The 20,066-nt window shown below is 40.3% G+C and overlaps 1 protein-coding gene across 2 annotated transcripts in view; it reads right to left on the bottom strand.

Annotated features, from left to right (window-relative positions):
• The window catches only part of LOC131237477 (cellulose synthase-like protein H1), a 97,340-nt gene that overhangs the window by 52,686 nt on the left and 24,588 nt on the right, over nt 1–20,066 (bottom strand). For both annotated transcript variants that reach the window (XM_058235268.1, XM_058235267.1), the window contains 2 exons: nt 11,810–12,025; nt 3,092–3,227 (listed from right to left, as the gene is read on the bottom strand). In XM_058235268.1, coding sequence (XP_058091251.1) covers nt 3,092–3,227; nt 11,810–12,025 — 352 coding nt within the window. The remainder of the gene's footprint in view (nt 1–3,091; nt 3,228–11,809; nt 12,026–20,066) is intronic.

The raw sequence follows: 20,066 nt of genomic DNA, 5'->3' as shown, positions 1-20,066 counted from the left end.
CGAGAGGGAGTTACTTCATGCATTCTCCAGTGGCTATGCGGTTGGGTCTAATACTAGGGATGAAACCAAGGTGGTATTTGAGGGCCTTACATTGTGCATGACTTGGAGTTTCTCTAAGGTAGTGCTAGCCAACAACTTTAAGGTTGTGGTGGATCTATTTAACAATAAGACTCCCTCTAGGTGAAGTATTTGGTATTGGGTCCGTATTAATGCTTTTAAACATAACCTAGATGTCACTATCTCCCACATGACAAGAGAAGCAAATGGTGTTGCGGATGGTCTCGCTAAGTAGGATAGTGCCATGCAAGCATCACGCCTCCTCCAAACTGTGTAGATTGACTACCAAAGCATGCAAAAACTTAGTGGATCTAAGGAATGAATGGCTATGTCCTAGAGGGGGGTGAATAGGACTAATAAAAATTAAAACCCAAATTTCCTAATTAAACTAATTTGCTAATTAAACTAATTAAAGAAATTAACACTAAAGCTTGCAAGCCAAAGTGGCTCCAATCACATAGACTACAAATGATATTCGAATTCAAGCAACTAGTCAATAAATGATAGTGAACCTGTGTGTGCTTAACAAAAGTTAGGTGCCTAGCATACAATCTAACTCTTGCATTCAAATAATTCAACTAATCAATCACATAAGCATAATTAGAAATGTATGCATTTCATGATCACAAAAATAAGCATATATAGTAGTTCTATTTCCCTACTCCACTCCTAGTGGATGCACTCTTCTTGAGTGTATCGGCATTCACTATCGAAGGTTTTTAACAGGTTCACATCTAACCTTTATAGCCCTATATAAGGACTTAGGTCCTACATAAAAACCTAACATACACTCTTGGTGGAGGCTCCCTTAGAGACTTAGTTGGTTTTCTATTGGCTTACCAAAAACCTTGGTCCTAGTCTAAAGACCTCTTTTTACTTTCATCCGAGGCTCTCATGGAGACTAATACATATGCACCCGTGTCTAATGAATTCATCCCTACAAAAGAGCATAGTTCCTACACAATAACCTATTCGAGTTTAGGTCAGAAACTCTTACCCTCAGTCCTATACAAGAAAATAGAGTACAGACTCTAATTTGATAACCTTACTTGTCAGATTGAGCCCATTTGTAGCGTCTTACTTGGGTTGCTTGATCAATGCTCTCCCGTGCTCCAATCCCGATCTTTGAAGCCGGTCTTCATCCACTTTCTTGAAACGGCTACATTGCATTTGATGCTCCAATAATCTACTAAGATAATGGAAGGGGTTTCGGTGAATCTCCTATAAGTAAAGGCTTAGTTGGTTTCCAAATGGGGGTTCACTTAAATGGGTATTATAGAGGTTTATAAGATAAAGGATTTGCCTATTGGATTGGTGTTTATCCTCTAAAGAATGTAAGGAAACATGATCATTTGCATAAGGAGCTTGGAATGCTCATGAGAGTGATTAAATATATGTTAGATGACTTGGATCCCTTTGGGTGAGAGCTTAGAAATGTTGGGATACATTAGGGCTTCTAAATCACTCAAGAACCATCATTTTTCCCAAGAACCATATACTCCTTATAAAGGAATCATGTTTCAATGGTTAAAAAGGGGCAAAAAAAGGCTTCTTCAATGAGATCAAGGATATAAATTTTCTAGCTGAAATGTTACTGGATAGATTTGACGCTCCTAATCGATGTCATTAAAGAGTCCTCGATGCCATTGAGCAGCTTCTTCGATCCCATCGAGCATCTCAGATATACAGGTCAATGGTTGCAGGGCCGTTCTAAGTTTCCTAATCAATATCATCAAGTGACTCTCTAATGCCATCAAGACCCATCAACAACCTGTCAATGGGATCGACCACTTAAAAATTGTTGTTTTGGGCATATGATTACACAACAACTTCACACATATTTTAGCCTTACTTATCCTATTCCAATTAGACTCCTAAAGCTAAGGGATGATCAAACAAGGTTTACTTATTAATCCATGATCATCTAGAGGTTTAGGATTATTTTGGGTCAAGGGTTCGGGTAACCAAGGTACCTCATATGCCTATTCTTTGCTCCTTGATGCTCATCTCCTCATGTGTCTTCGGTCTTCAGCTTTTAAGGGCTCAACTGACTCTCTGACACATTGATGCACATGATTAATAAACAACGTGCACAAATAAGTGCACTAACAGGTCTCACCAAGTGGGGTAGCACCACATAAGCGTCGTGTCTTCTAAACTGAGTTTGACTTACCTCCCTTTATCGGAGGGTGCCTTCTTCTCGATCGGGTGGGATTGGGTCATAGTAGATCCTGATAATGTTGTTCATTTTAGTATATGATAGGTAGTCCTTGCCAGGTTTTGTGTGGGTTGGATCTACCTGAATGTATGCTTATTGTATAGTCTTTCTCCCTCTTTAATGAAATTTTATTCTGAAAAGAAAAAAAATGTGTGGGTGGGGGTGGGTTAGTGGTTGTGGAAAAGGTACTATGAGGACGACCTCAAGGGAGCTTCCTATGAGGTCAAGTTCTATGGGCTCCATTGAGATGTGTGTTGAACATCCACACCTCATTTCTAAAAGCACTTGGTGGTGCCCACTTCAATATTCAAATGGCCTGAAATTTGATGTGAACCCTCATCAGAGTGGGACACACAATGGATGGGCCAGATGCTCAAGCCACATCTCAGTCTGCCCTATAAGTCATGGATTGGCTTTTAGCTAGTGGGCATCCACTCTCAAATTTTATTTGTGATGCGGCCCACCTAAGTCATGGATCGGCCTAATTTTAAGGCCCATGGCCTAACATGGAAGTGCACATCTAATTGATGGTGTGGATGTCTGGCAGGCATCATGATGGGGTCCATCGAGTTTGACCTCATGGCAAGCTCTCATGAGATTGACCTCATATTACCTTTTCCCATATATGTGTGTGACTCTACACACACAGTGTGTGCGCACGCATTTCCAAAATCAATTGCAATAAATTCATATCATTCATTCTATATTAGCACCTTTGATTCTCATATGCACTATTATCACTATGTGACCAAAAGAAAGAAGAAAAAATATGACAACACCAAATTAAATTAGCTAAAATAATGTTGACAATCTTACCATTCATCAAAGTTAACTTCAATCTGTTATTGTCCTCATCCTCAGGATGTGACCCATATATAATTTTTCTTCTGTGAAAGCATCCTGTCCCTCCATATAAAGGGCCTTGAATCCCCGCAATTCCATGAGATATTATCTGACCAAGAAATACAATGAAAAAATTATTTTTTTTAAGGAACCATGTAATACAACCACAAGAACATAGAAAACCATATTAATCAAATTCAACCATATTACACTTTCCATTTTAATTTTCAATAATAAAAGAAACCTATTGCCTAACATAGATTCTCCATTACTTACTACATCTAAATTGGCCAAATTGAGCCACTTATGATCAACAAAGACATGATAGAAGAAACATGTCATAGACTCACGTCCTGAAAAAATAAGCACTAGTGATAGATCAATTTTTATTATGGTGTTGTGTACTTATGTAGACTTGTGGCTCACTCTAACTATGTGTCAACGTTAGGACGAAGATTTCTATTCTGATGTGCATTCTCAAGTTCATGTATTCAAGTTTGTCTACATTTAAAGTACATTGGGAAAGCAGTTGAATTAAGATCATGCCATGGAAATGAGTTAGAGGAAGATCATAGATGATCACATGAACGAGATTATGTGCATGAGATTTATTTAATATTTCAGATTGACAATTAAATTTTGTTGTAAATATTTGTTAAAAAGTATTTAGATATTATATTAAATATTTTCAAATGGGTTTTTATCGATTATATTTACAAAGTAAAATGTGTTAGATCCCAAAAGTGGATAGGTGTGCACCATGATAGTTAGATTGGAATTTGTGTGCATGTATACACAAAAGAAAGCATGCTCTATCAAGAGATAGTGGTCCAGAATCTTGTCGGGGACGTGTGGGTCTCAGACCTTGCAAGGAAGCCTATGATAGTGCTCCAAAGGAAGCTGAAAAATGTCAAGATGGTCCTAAAGGCCTGAAACAAACATGTCTTTAGGAATGTCTTTCAAAACCTCAAAGCCACTGAGGAGGAACATGCTCGAGCTGAAGAAGTAGTGCAGGGGTTTGCAGATTCTCTCCTAAGGAAAATTAAGAGAAGCCAAGGACAAGCATGCTCACTTGGAGCTGATGGAGGATATTTTTTAAAAACAAAAGGCAAGAAACAAGTGGTTTGTGGAGGGTGATAGGAATACAAAATACTTCCATAGTGTGGCCAATGAGTGGACCAGGAGACCTGTTATTTCAGAGATCGAGCTAAATAAAGGGGAGAAGTATGTTAACCAATCAAGGATCAAACAAGAGGCGGTAAGTTTCTTCTCCCAACTTCTTAAAATCGAGCTACGGACTAGGTTGGAGACTTCTTGGAGGTGACCCCGGGCTTCATTACAAATTACTTCCATCTCATTGATCCTTCTCTAGAGGAGGTGTGCTATACAGTGGGGGCCCTGCCTTCAGATGGGGCACCCAGTCCTAATGGATTCTCGGGGGCATTTTTCCATAGATGCTGAGACATCATCGGCCATAACATCTTGGAAGCAATGAGCTCGTTCTTCTTAGCCGAGTACATCCAAAAAGCCTTCACTATGTGTGAGACCCGCACCATTCCATAGGCCTCTGCGGTCCTCCTGGTCGAATTTCAATGACCCACGATTTGTTATCGGTGTTTGCGCACGATCCTGAATCGTGTCCCATATATCAGAGTTGGCTTGACCCAAGACTTATATCCTTGTAACCATGTCGTTGTCGCGGTTCTAACACCGCGTCACGTGCACCGATGCGACACCCAGGCCAGGAGATGTGGGCCTACATTTATTTAGAGGAAAACGCCGCATGTTACGAATTTCAAAAGAATCTCTATCAAACATCACATCAATCCATCAATCAAGTACAAGTAACCCACCCCATCCCTCTCTTACATAACTTTACCTAAAGTCAACTCTCTCTCTCTCTCGCTCCACCCATCAAGTACACCCATCCATCACTCACCATCCCTCTCTCCCATCACTTCTTTTACATCACTCTCTCTCTCATGTCTCTCATTACTCCCAAGCAACCCCATGAGAGTCCAACGTCCAAGCTCCATGAGGGAGACCTAGATGTGGCCCACTTCCTACCTCCCATCCCCACCATCCAAAGATCATCTAGACCGTTGAAATCGTTCCCTTGGAGCTCTAAAGGCTATAGGTGGAAGAAGGAAGAGGAGATCAAAGGTGGGTGATTTTGTGTAGATCTTGACCTTTTGATCATAGTGGGACCCATTTTGATGTATGTGTTGTAGATCCTTGAGGCGCCCATAGTGGCGGGGTCCCTCCACCATCCGATCTCTCTCTTCTTCTTCTTCTTCTTCTTCTTCTCTCTCTCTCTCTCTCTCTCTCTCTCTTTCTCTCTCCCTTTTTCTCTTTTTTTTTATGTTGATGATGTTTGTGGCCCACCTAATGGGGTGTTAGGGGCCAGGCCGTCCAAGGCATGGACATGGCCCACCTTGATGTGAGATCCACATCGTCCAGCAAACCTAGACCGGGAGACCCACGATGAATGTGTTTCATCCAACCATCCGTGTGGAGCCTGCCTTGATGGATCGTCCAGATCATGGACCCCATCATGATATATGTATTTTATCCATCCATCCATTTGTGGCCCCCACTCGCTGCACATGTGCAGCATCCACACCGTTCATCCATTTCAGGTGTGGGATGCACGTAATAGCAGCAGTGCTACTGATCGTGAATGAAGAGAAAACATAAATATCAGCTTAATCTAAAATTCAATGGGTCCCACACGTGTGGACCCACCAGATGTAGCATTCCATCCATCCATCCACCGTCCAGCTATGGACGGTGAAGCCCACCTCGATATGTGATGATCCACACCATCTAATATTGGATGTGTGATGGAAGCTGATAGGTTGGCGTCCCTCACTCCGATGGTGTGACCCACCTCAGTTATATATATATAATATTATATATTAATATAATATGTATTGTGTGGTGGCCCTATGTGGGACCCACCTGCTGGACGGATTGGATGGCGTACCTCACACCTGCTCTATAGCTAGTGAATTGACGTCACCAAATTCTGTGGTCCCCATGAGGTATGTATTATACCACACCATCCAACCATCTGCCTTGAATGTGGGACCCACCCACACATGTCACACATGTGGGGTGGGAACCCACCTTAATGTATGTATTCTTCCATCCAGACTGTTCGCCTGTTTTAGGACAGTGGACCCCACTTTGATGTATGTGTTTATATACACACTATCCATTTATCTTGCACGCAGGCCCACCCCACATGTATGGCACATGTGGGGGTGGGACTCACCTTGTTGTATGTATTTTGTCCCCACACACCGTCCATGCATGTGGGGGGCCAGCTATGAGGTATGTGTCTTGTACACGCCATCCACCTGCCAGTTGAGTGGGATGCACCATGATGTATGTGCACTATCTGCACCATCCATAAGCTGGATGGGTGGGGCCCGCCTTGTGATGCATTGTATATTCACACCATCCTTCCTCGTGACCCCACGTGATGTGCGAGTTTCATCCGCACCATATAATCCGTGAACCCCACATGGTGATGAGGCCTTTGTGTGAGGCCTGCCCATTATGTATGTTTTAGCCAGGCCGTCCAGTTCGCTAGACATGCGGCCCACTTGATGTATGTGTTGAACATCCATGTTGTTCAACTGGTGAGACCATTTGGAAGGTGCAGGCACACCTACCGTGAAGCCCACTAATGAGGCCCGATGTGATGTATTCGTAGCCCATCCATGAGGCCCACCTTGATGTATTTGTAGCCCATCCATGAGGCCCACCTTGATGTATTTGTAGCCCGTTGTTGAGGCCCATGTGATACGACCCACTTAATGTATATGAGGTCCATTAGTGCGGCCCATTGATGCAACCCATTTGATGTGTATGAGGCCCATTAGTGCAGCCCATTAATGTCGCCCACTCATTATATTTGAGGCCCATGGGTCATAGCTCATTGTGATGTATTTGGGGCCCATGGGTTGTGGCCCATGGTGATGTATATTAGGCCCATATGAGTGGCCCATTATGATATATTTTTAGCCCATATGATGAGGCCCATTGTGATGTATTTCCGAATCATTTAGTAAGGCCCAATGAAATGTATTTTCTGGCTCATATATTGCGGCCCATTTGATATATATGGGGCCCATGTATTATGGTCCATTGTGATGTACATGAGGTCTATGAGCGAGGCCCAATGCGATGAATGTGCAGACCGATGTAATGTGTAATTTCACTATAATGTATGTAATGATGTTTATGTGGGCCACTGCTTGGGAGCAATGTTGGTTAAATGTCCACATTGATGGGTAATGATGGTTAAATGTCCACATTGTGACCTTCTCTTATTAGCCCGATTGTCGAGGCCGATTGCTATTGTTGAGGTTGATTGTTGAGGCTAATTTCGATTGTCGAGGCCGATTCTGATTGTTGAGGCCAATTTCGATTATTGAAGCCTATTTCGATTGTCGAGAGCGATTGTCGAGGGCAATTCTGATTGTTGAGGCTGATTCCAATTATCAAGGCTGATTCTGATTGTCGAGGCCGATTCCGATTGTTGAGGCTGATTCTGATTGTCGAAGTCGATTTCGATTGTCGAGGCCGATTATCAATACCGACTATGAGTATGTGACAGTATAGCATCATAATAAATGCCCATACGCATCATCCGCATGTTTGTTATGAGATGTGGTTGACCATTGCATATGTCATTGGGCATGTTGTTATGAGACTCCCTGATAGGCAGAGATTGTCTCACATGAGTACACAGTATGCGCAGGATTAATGCAAGACTGGATTATATAACTCATGCACCTTACATTATGTGTTGTGATTACTGTACGCCCTAGCGACATCAGGGCCGTAGCCTCCACAGGCATATCGTGGATGGCCAGATGGGACACCAAAAATCTGTTACTAGCATCGGGCCACCATAGATGGCCCTGGGTGAAAATTCCTAAACCCTCTTAGTACCAGAGGACACCCCAACGTCTAGACCGAGTGGATATATATGAGCACATGAGGGCTGTATACCAGTAGGTCGCATCTCCCACTATGTCTTAGTCGGTTGGGAGGGGGTGTGACCTTAGGTTGAGTTTGACCAGCTTGAGGAATGGGTCCGCTATCGACAAGTCAGGCCTGATATTGGCAGACGGATAGTGAGGTCTCTTCCACTTACCCAATTGTGCTCTCGGATAGGGTGGCAAGCTGGCGTAGAGTGTAATAGACCCCAGTGATGATCACAGAGATGTACAGTACTGATATGTGGACTTATTAAGCAGGAGTTCTATATTCATTCATTCACTATCCACTCGGGCTGGTGGTGCGTAACTATTTGTTACGTGTACCTTCACAATGGTCAGAATTTCGGTTGGGGTGCGTGACTAACCTGAGATCAGGAGTTTACCATATTGAGTCTGACTATCCAAATTTAGGTATGGGACTAGTTTGGATAGAAGTCCCTTGTGGTAGATCCCGTAGCCTGTGATACCACGTACTATCATCCTGACTTCACACTCCAGCATGGTCATTCTATTCATACCGCATATTGCATTACATCTGCAGCATATGACATTTTGGGTTACTATGTTTCTGTATGGCCTAGATACGGCTAACGATGTTTGTGAATTCATCAGGAATTGTATATTATATTGTATCATTGGCATCTAATATATGGCTTCTCATTTGCATAGTTAATCTACATTGCTTCATCAGTATATGATATTGGCTTATTATGTTTTTGCATCGCATATCCTTGATGCAGCTGATAGCATTCATGGACTTACCAGTACGTTTTCGCATTACTCTGTTATTGTACGATTTATGAATTGCCAGTATTTTTGCTTACTCTGATATCGTATGATTTATGACATTGTATTACATACTTGGCACTTACCTTGTGCACACACTTACACCACCCTTTAAGCATTCTATATAAGCTTATGCACGATAAATGCGTGCAAGTGATGTTAGGGCGCAATCGAAGCTGATCTGGAGCAGGAGCATGTGACCGATTTTTTTAAGATTTTATTATATGCATGTATTTCCCTTTTAGCATTGTACTCAAATGATTATATTAGTGGATATGTGGTGATGATATTGTTCTTGTAATTTGGGTATACTTGTGGTTATGCTTCTTATGAGATAAATGTACGTTGAAAAATCCTCCTTGTAGGATCCCAGGATCGGAATCTGACATATACACGCTGGGAACCGAGAATGAGGTACTACGGAGGCTGTCAGCACCAGATTCGACGATCGAAAATTTTGTAAGCTCGTTTTTCAAGTTTAGGGCATGACACTATGACCCTCATTTGCCTTATCCCCAAAGCTGCATTGTTATCTAAGTTCTCAGATTTTTGGCCTATTAGTTTATGTAATTGTGTGTATAAAATTTTCTTCAAAATTATTGTTGATAGGTAGAGAAGAATTATTCCAAGAATCATTTCAGCGGAGCAAGGGGCATTTGTCTAGAGGCAGTCCATTGTTGAAAGTGGTGTGTTAACCTAAGAAATTTTTAGGGATATTGATAGAAAAATAAGAGGGGGAAACATCATATTAAAGCTAGATATGGAAAAGTCATATGATAGGCTCGATTGGTGCTTCCTGAAGGAGGTTATTGTAAAATTTGGGTTCAGCTACCAGTGGGTGTCCCTAGTTGAGAAGGGCTAGTCAAGCTCCTGGTTTGATGTTTTAGTTGATAAAGAACTGTGTGGTTTCTTCAGATCTTCGCGAGGGCTAAGGTAATGGGACCCTATTTCTCCCAGTCTCTTCTTTCTTACGGCAGAGGCATTCATCAGGGGCTTCAAATGTTTGGTGGAGAGAGGGGCTACCACCAATCATTCAAGCTTCGTCATGGTTGCCCAATCGTCTCACATCTAATGTTCATGGACAATACAGTGTTGTTTGCCAACGGTAGTTGTAAATCGTAAAAGGTGATCTTTGATTTTCTGAAAAGGTACAAGGGGATGTGATGCAAGTTCATCTCCTCACTAGGGTAGAGTGGCCCACAAGGTGAGGTTTGTGAGATGAAAAATGACCATGGGGTGACTCCCACCGTGGGACCTGTGAGATGCGAGATAGCCCATGGGGAGATCTTGGTTGGTTTGCCTAGGAGGGCCTAGATAAAGGGATATTCTGATGCTTCTCCAACAGCTCTGGAGCTTTTGATGTGTTGGTCGATACTCTCTGCATCAAGTGGTATCGAAGCGGGAGACCAGTCTTTGAGTCTCCTTACCGATGTGGGTGGATGATGCAGGTGCATCTCCACACTAGGGTGGGGTCTGTGAGATGCAGAATGGTCACGGGGTGCCTCCCACTATAGGACCTGTGAGATGCGGGGTGGTCCATGAGGATATCTTAGTTCATTTGCCTTGGAGGGCCTAAATAAAGGGATATTCTGGTGCTTCCTAATAGATCTTGGTCCGTTTGCCTGGGAGGGCCTAGATAAAGGGATATTCTGGTGCTTCCTAATAGATCGAGAGAGGATGTTGGGGTATTCGAGAGCTGCCGCCCCTTTTCTTTACTTAGGAGCCCCCATTTTTAGAGGGGGAGCTCATCAGGTTTACTTTCAGCCACTTGTTGATAAGATTTATAGTCGAATTGCAAGTTAAAAAGGGAGAATTCTTACGCAGGTGAGCAGAATAACATCGATCAAGCATGTTTTGAGTATCATTCCTATACACTCACCTTTGGTTGTGGAGGTTTAGGTGTCAAGAACCTGAAAAAGGTTATGAAATGCTTTAGGCTGAAGATGGCATGGGTAGTCAGATTAAGCTCTTCTAACAGTTGTTGAGGATCCTTTATGCACTCAAAATATAGCAAGGAGTTGTCCTTTGTCGATGCTTTGTAAGTAAGCTCTCTTTCCTCCCCAATGTGGAAATGTGTTAGAACACTAATTCCCAAGATTTCCTCTCATTCCCAATGGCTGGTTGGGCGTAGGGATTGTGATTTTTGGGGAGACAATTGGACATGGTTTGGCCCCCTTAGTGCCTAGAGGGTGCAGCCAATGTTTGTAATATCGATATTATTAGTCGATATTATCATTAGCGTAGGCCAGTGATACAAAACCCTCAAAAGTCTCTTAGAAATTTAAACAAAATCATGGAATCATGTGTATTGTGCAATATTGCAAGATATCGTAAAATATCATGAGATACCACCGATATTGATGATATATCGAACGACAATGCCTGATATTCCATATTTTCACTTGATTTTATACGCAATATCGCAAGACTGTAGGCACCTACCATGACGGGTGACATCTCTTCTCATCTAAAAAATACTATATATATATATATAGAAAAAATTTCTCTTACCTTTGTGATCTGCCTGAGGTGGCTTTCAATTGAATTTGGTGGGTTGTAGTTAACATCCCTGAATGATGTAAGAAAAACCCTATAGTTTTGGTCCCAGCACTATGAAGGACCTATTAGACTTGCAGAACATTTTACACATGCCTAATTGAAAAACAAACATCCTAGTGTACTCTGGAGTTGTCTAAAAATCTCTAAAATCTTTAAATAGGTATGATTGGTACTTGTATATGTTTTATATAAAAATGGCCAAGTATAACTTCTTTTCCTTATGACGTCATGGTTTGTTTATTATGATTTTCATATGCATGTTTCTCACCTATATAAGATTTTAGTAGGCTTCTCTTTAACCTTTGTAACAAATGAAATGAGGTATACTTACTTTTTGCAAGACCAGCAAACCTTGATTTCCAAAAGGATCATCCTTGAGAACCCCATGGAATAGTTGTGGAGATTGCACGAACCCACTTTCTCTTTCCTTCTCGAACCCTAGGAGGAGGCACATTGCATGAAGAACGATGTGTGGATTGTTTGCAAACATGTCACAGTCCACATTCAGTATGAATGGGGCATTTGTCATCACTCCCGAGACTCGTGTCTGTTTCATCAAAGAAATGATTAAAATAAGAAAAGAAGTACTTACAATCATTTCAGCAGTAAAAGTTTATATGATGTTTTCAAGAGTGCAAATTAAAAGATTCTCAAGTCATCCAAAAAAGGCCTTGTGATATACAAACCACACACAAGTGGGGATCTCCCAATAATCGATCAATGGCATCCATTTGAAATTGCGGTAAAGACCACTATATTAGTAGGAATATGTCAAAGTGTCCTAGAGGGGGGTGAATAGGACTTTATAAAATTTTAAGGCAATTTAAAATCCTATCAACCTAATCTTGATCTAATGTGCAACTATTAAGATATACTCATTTCAACTCTAATGGCTTCCAAGACAAGTAGAGGATCTAATCACAAGACTACTCAATATTAAACAAGATATAGCAATTAGTCTATGATGGATGAACTATGTGAAGGTGTGTGGGATGTGATTCTTATCAGTTCTAGATATTCATGTTATCATGCTTTATGTGATTATCCAAAGTAAACACAATAAAAGAATATGCAAATATCAATCCCAAACACAGTCGTTTATAACCTTTGAGTGTACTGGATTTCACTAACAGAGGTTTCAAATCAAGTTCACCTCTAACCTTTACAACCTACACAAGGTCGACTCTAGGACCTACACAAGATACCTAGATATACCTACACAAGGCAAATGTTTATGCCCTACACAAGAGCAAAGGTCCTACACAAAGCACCTAGGTTTTATGCCCTACATAAGAGCAAAAGATCCACACAAGGAACCTAAGTTTTATGTCCTACACAAGAGCAAAGGATCCACATAAGGAACCTAGGTTTAGACCACATAGGTAAAGGATCCACATAAGGACCCTAGTTTAGGCCACACAGGCTAAGGACCTACACAAAGGACCTGAGTTTATGCCCTACATAAGAGCAAAGGTCCAACACTAAGAACCTAAATATACTCTCCCGTTGGAGCCCTCCTATGAGAGCTTGTAAGGGGTGAGATGTACCTGTGACCCAATCCTAAATAAGGAATGATCAAGAGGGTCTCTGGACTCTAATGACTTACAGATAAGTAGATGAGCCCCGTTCTGCACATTGATGAAGATGATCTCCCTTGATGACAAAGATTCTTCAGCTTCCTTGATCCACAACACTGATGATGCTCCAATATAAGGCGATGGGTTGGGTCAAGGTTATGTTGGAATCTACTCTAATGAATGTTACTCATTTGAGAGACAGAGAGATTCCAGGTTCTTAAGCATTTAAGGGATCCCAGCTTAATGATTTTCTATTAAGATGGTAGCTGGATGATCCTTGAATGAGGAAGTTCATTCACCAATCCACTCTATTGAATGTCAATGATAAGGGTGCATTGAAAGATGAACTCCCATGAGAAAAAGGGCTTAGGGTAGGTGGTATGCAATTACTCTCTCAAAGCTCTCTCTCTTTTCTCAATACAGCAACCAAGAACAAGCTCTCCTTATAAAGGCAAAAAGGTCAACGGAAATAAAACTGCCAGTTTCTGACTGAGTTCAATGTCATCGAATGTATACTTTCGATGCCATCGAATATCGGTTCGATGATATGAACTCAACTAAAATACATTCCGAGAACTTTTTGATAGATGATCAATGTCATCGAACTTGATTCGATGTCATCGAGATTTGAACTTCGATGTCATCGAATCATTGTTTGATTCCTCGACATTATAAACACAAGAGCTTGCTAGATAAATTAAAAGCTAACTACAATGTCATCGATCCTGATTCAATGTCATCGAACTTCAAATTTTGATGTCATCGAATCTCAGTTCAATTCATCGATCTTTTCAGAAGATATTCCTTAAAAGCTCGCTGGACACTTTTTGTCCATTTTCGATGTAATCGAGACTTCCTCGAGGTCATCGAACTTTGAATATCGATGTCATCAAGGCTATCTCGATTCCTTGAACATTTCCATTGATTTTCTTCTGAAGCTTGTTGGACATCACTTGTTCGAATTCGATGTAATCAAACATTTCTCGATGATATCAAAGTTTGAATTTTAATGTCATCGAGTGTCATTCAATTCCTCGAGCAATGTCAGAATATTTTTCGAGAAGATTTGCTGGACAATGCTCTAAGTCCTTCGATTTCATCGACTCTCCCTCGATGTCATCGATTACTGGTGTTTGATATCATCGAAGGGATGTTTGATTCATCGAATATTCTGTCCAAAATACTTTTTGGTTGCTGGACATAAAAGGTCTCATTCCGATGTCATTAATGTTAGTTCAATGTTATCGAACATGAGTTTTCGATGTCATCGACTACAACTCGATATCATCGAATAAGCAGAAAACTTTAAAAAATTTCCTGTTTAAAAACAAGCTTTCTCACCTTTTACTCCTATGTTGTTCTAAAGCTTTTAAGGGTTTATTCACCTGGGTGTTTTGGGGCATGGGATGTGAGGCTTAATTTACCTTTGACGGGCTCGGAACACACATTCGGTTGAGGCAATGTCTTGAACGATCTTCATATGGGGCTCACTTGACTCATTAACTTAACCCTCACGCTAATTGACATACCAGGGCACTTTCATCATTCATCATGTGCCTCTATTTGTAGGTTATGATGCGAGAATATCATTGATTAGATGTTCCAGCGGATCCAATCAATAATATGGAAAAAAAAAAGACAATTATGATTTGAGCAAGAAAAACAGTGTCCCTTGATTACACAATAAGTTACAACTAAACTAATGGATAAGTTCGACCGATCATGTGTGCACAAATCCAACTAGTCCAATAAATTGGCTTTCCCATGAGGATCATCTTTTACAAAATCAGCATGATCCACTCATCAAGTCCCACCTAATCCCACATTCCAAACATGTCTAAGATGAAGCCAACCTCAAAAATCAAATGGTCTGTTTTCATGGTAAGTAAAGTTGGGCACGGGACGACTCAACTCGAAAAACTTGACTCATCCGACTTGGTCCGAACCGAGTGTCTGAGTCAATTCGAACCAAGTAGACTTCATCCAATCCGAACTCAAACCGAGTTGAGTTTAGATCACCTAATAACTTGACTCGACTTGACCTAAAATCCAACTTGATACTGACTCGACTCAATCCAAAACTCCACTCTATATATATATATATATATATATATATATATATATATATATATATATATATATATATATATATGGGAAATGGTACTATGAGGTTGACCTCATGGAAACTTCCCATGAGGTCAAGTTGTGGGCCCCACCGTGATGTGTATTGAACATCAACATAGTGTTACATGTCATACTATATTGGAGTTGTAAATATTTTTATTTAACATGTAATAATTTTAATTGTTTTGGTTTATCATTGATATAGACCATGACAAGTTGTATGTTAGGTTTTTATCATATAATTCACAAAGGGGGAGATTTTTAGTTCACTTATTTGTATCGGATTTAAGCCTACCACACCATTTTTCCATTTTAGCCCGATCGTTAAGAACAGAATACACCACCCCTAGTTAAACTTTGTCGTCAAACACTTAATGCGATAATAATGATTTTGACGTCTGTTCTCAAACCTCAAAGGTGGAAACTTTTAAGGGGGTTAGACTATAATAAATCAGGCTCATGTACTTAGTATATGGCCTAACAGGTATATAAACGTGAAATCAACGGAAACTTAGGCATATGAAATTAGCATATATCTACATATTGACATTGGGAAATTTCGGGGATAAAATTGTTTTTAAGAGGGGTATATTATAATGTCCTAGATTTTCGCTATTTTGAATTTTCAAGAATTCTTGAAAATTTTTAATATAACTAGCCTACATTGTCACTTATCGACCATTGATGCACGAGGTGAATCTATACATGGGTGGTACTAGTAAAGAACCGCACAAATCCAATTAATTAACTGTAAGAGCCAGCAAATCCACCCGATCAGTTAAACATCAGGCTTAGCCTCGTGATTTGTCACATATGGCCTAAATTTAACCGACTTATCACTAACTAATCAAGACAACCGCATCTAAATAATGACCTACCAAAGGCTGAGACAAGTATGGATCGGATCTTAATTAACAAAACCAAACTGACTCAGTTATCCTTTTACCCTAAGAAATAACGGCTTAGTCATTATGATCAAATCATCATTTACATTAGTTGCGAATAGGCCACACTATAAACTTAGCTAATCCAAACCCTAATCATGGTGGGCCACTAAACTCGAAACTATAGAATAATGTCTGTCTCATTGGGCTTGACGCCCATTAGGGGTGGTAAACCAAGAAAGTGCCCAAAATTACTCAACTTGGGTTAGAATCTAAGTACTTCAAACACGCAAATCTCCTAGGTTGAAATCTGAAACTTAAGTGAAACTAGTCACTTTGTTCTTTAATGAACTTGTGACTTTCGGACCGTTGATTCATAGCCAAAGTCAGGGTACCGACTAAAGATATTTTTCCACATATATCCATATAGGCGTGGCCCCAATCGACCATCAATGACCGTCGAACAGACTCTAATCATACCCGTCGATCGAAACATCCAAATGGCGGGCCAGTCGTATTTATACGTAAATCATCATTATGAATAACTATCCTACGGTGGATATTGACTCCTACACCTTATAGTGGGCCCCAAAGGTTAGAAATACACTCCCCTAGGGCTAGTATAGTAAAAACTCATCCCTTAGGCCCATTTTCACCAATTTTGGCACAATATAAGGACATCATTTAGGCGCCCCCTTCTCCCATACCAATTTCATACCCTAGCTTGGGTGAGGGAGAAGGGAAAAAGAAAGAAAAAGGTGGAGAGAAAAGAAAGAAAAAGAGAAGGAAGGGAGAGAGAGAGAGAGAGAGAGAGAGAGAGTGTGTGTGTGGGGGGGGGGGAATCTTAGTTCTTGTAGGGTTAGTGCTTCTTCAACCAAACCTTTAGCTACTATCAAGCCTCCACCAAATCCACCATGCTAAGAATCAGAGGTAAAAATTATATCTTACCCTTCAATGTAGCAACCAGTATAGATTTCTAGTCATTAATGGTGTTTTTTTTATTTTAATTTAGGAATCGATGAATTTTCCCCAAATCCCTAAACCTAGGCGCTCAAAATCGGAGATTCCTTCTCAAAGGTGCGGACCATTATCTCTAGGTTATTTTTTATCGACCCTTAAGGGTCTCAGTTAATAATTAGTTATTTTTAGATAAATTTTTGAATGCTAACATGTTAACAATTTGATTTTGTTATAATATATGCTATTTGTTGGATATGGATGCTCACGTGTTTGATAAAATGTCTAAATGATGGAATGTGTTACTTTGTCGATACACACATGCTTGATTTAATGCTTAAGTGATTGTATTACTTTATGCATGCTCACATGTTTGATTTAATGCCTTAGTGAACATTGTATCCTATATATGCTTACATGTTCGATGAAATGCCTAAGTGGTTATCTAGTAGAACCTATTTTATAATTTTGTGATGTAGTGTTTAGTCCATAGTGATACTTAGGATTGCTACGATGATGGGTCAATTGGCAAACTATCTGAACTAAAGGACTGGCCCGAGTTAAGGAGGCCACCTTATGCTTGTTCGATCGATCCTGGTTGAACATGGACGACCGATAGTAGTTGGACTACACGGGATGCTTGCACCCAAGATCATGTATGTTCACAATATATGACATGACCAAATCAAATCTAGGATATCATGTTCCCAATAGATGAGTCAATTCATAATCTTTAGTGCGATACGACCCCACAAGACTCATGAGCCGGGCATAGTGGTATGGGACACCTTGTTCAAGTTGTCGGTCTACGCTGGGGTGAGGAGTCTTCCCGTAATGACTAGTGAGCACTAATGGAGGTGATAGATCATTGTTCGAACAACTCCCATCAAATTACCTGGCCGATAGTTCCATGCTAAAGTACCGTTTGAACAACCAGGGCATGAATGGAATTAGGTGACGAGCCCTTTTCTTGTTGTTATTTGGTTTTATGTGACAAGCCCGCACCTCAGATATGAGTGATCATAACCAGTTTGGGTGACGACCTATACCGGGTTAATCGTCATACATTTAGGTATCATGTCGTACCTTTGAAGTCGTTGATCTATAAGATAAATGGGTAACACATAAATATAGATCAAGGGACACTGGTGACGAACCGCTACGTGCCGCAATAAGCCACGTGATCTGAATAAAGACTAGTGATATGATGTCAATATCCTAGCTTCGTAAATATGCTAGATGAATGGAACTTAATAATTACTCGGCTAACATACACATCAATCGGATTACATTATATAGGATGCGACGATTTAGCGTTAGATTCGCGTGATGAGGGAGTGTTGGCATATGTGAAATAAGTATTGAAGTCGCTTGTGAGGGAGTGTTAGATTGTGAGGTGTATGCATCATTTCATAATCTCATTTATACATTTAACAAGAGTATTTAGGAAATACTTGATGTCTTGTTTATCATTAACTATGTTGATTAAGTCGATAACATGTGTAACTTAGAACTAATGAAAGCACTGAGTTAGCTACTCACTCTCACCTGGGACGGTGTTTTAAAACACCAACCAAGCATTTTTGTTGATGCACGTTCTACCGAGGCCTTAGCAAGTAGACTTTGGTTGGCTTACACATTCCCCGTGATGCCTTGGGAGCGTCAGGTAAAGCTGAAAGATCTTTCTTTTATTTTAGTTATGTGCTTTGTGTGTAAATTTTGTCGCATGTTCGTTGTGGCTTGTATAATCCCCATTTTGGACGATCATCACTAACGGAATTGTATTTTTTTTCTCTTAACCCTATATTTCTAAATCTTTTGTTATCTCTACCTCACTTTAATTCCCCTTAGTTGAATTGTGCAACTCTAATTATATATATGTGAAATGAATTTGAATTTGAATCTAAATAAGGACACACATGCATTTTCATTTAGTTAACACTTGAGAACTCGGGACCGGAGTCTATGTACTCAAGTGCCGATTTTCAGGGTGTTACAATGCCAGTTTTTACCCATTTTATATCATTGGAACTTAAATCTGATATAAAGGTCATTCGGTATTTGGGCATTTGGATGGATTTTTTTATACAAGTAGATCTTAGGTTATTTTCCAGTGATATCCCTCATTCTAGACTCCAAACTAAACAAAATTATGATATCCTTCTTATGAGTAACCACTTTAATAAGTATTCTAAGCTTGATCATGAAGGTGTTCCTATTCTCTCCCTTGTTTTAAATATTAGACCCAAACCTATAGGCAAATCCTTATCTAAATCATCTAGAACACTCATTTAGGCGAATCCCCCCATTGAAAAACAATTGTCCCTTTAGTTGTAGGAGACTCCACCATCCTCCCATCACCTTGGTCACCTTATTGAAGTATGAGAGAGTATAAATCAAGCATCTCAAGTAAGGCACTACAAAGGATGCTTAATCCGATAAGTAAGTTGTCAATTATAAAGTCCATTCACACTCTTTATGTAGGATTAAGTGTAGAGTTTATGACCCAAACTCGAATAAGTTCTGTTTTAGGACCTAGGCTCTTATGTAGGTCGAATTCACCAAACACGGGTGCGTACGTGTGAGTCTCCATGGGTGCCTCTAATGGGAATGTACGTAGGGCCCCGGATTAGGACCGTATTCACTGAACATGGGTGCGTACATGTTAATATACATAAGGAGCCTTTAGGGGGAGTGTACGTAGAGTCGTGGATTAGGACTGCTAGCGGTTGTTGGTTAGCTAATAGAAAACTAACTAAAGTCTCTTGTGAGAGCCACTGGCATAAGTGAAAATGTGTTCCTCTGACATAGGAGTGTATGTGTAGGTTAGTGGTTAGTCTGAGGGAAACTATTGTAAAGGTTTAAGGTGAACCTAATTTAAAACCTACGATAGTGAAATACCGGTACACTCGAGGAAAGTACCTCCGCTAGGAGTGGATTAAAGAAACCCAACCACTATACATGCTTGTGTTTGGGATTGTTATATGAGCACTTTTCTACTTATACTTGTAAGTTTAATTTGTTGAATTGTACAAATGCATAATTA

Source organism: Magnolia sinica, chromosome 2 (genome assembly GCF_029962835.1).
Source record: "Magnolia sinica isolate HGM2019 chromosome 2, MsV1, whole genome shotgun sequence".
In the NCBI taxonomy this organism is placed as follows: domain Eukaryota; kingdom Viridiplantae; phylum Streptophyta; class Magnoliopsida; order Magnoliales; family Magnoliaceae; genus Magnolia; species Magnolia sinica.
The sequence above is the reverse complement of the archived record's forward strand: the minus strand, read 5'-3'. Positions and strand labels throughout refer to the sequence as shown.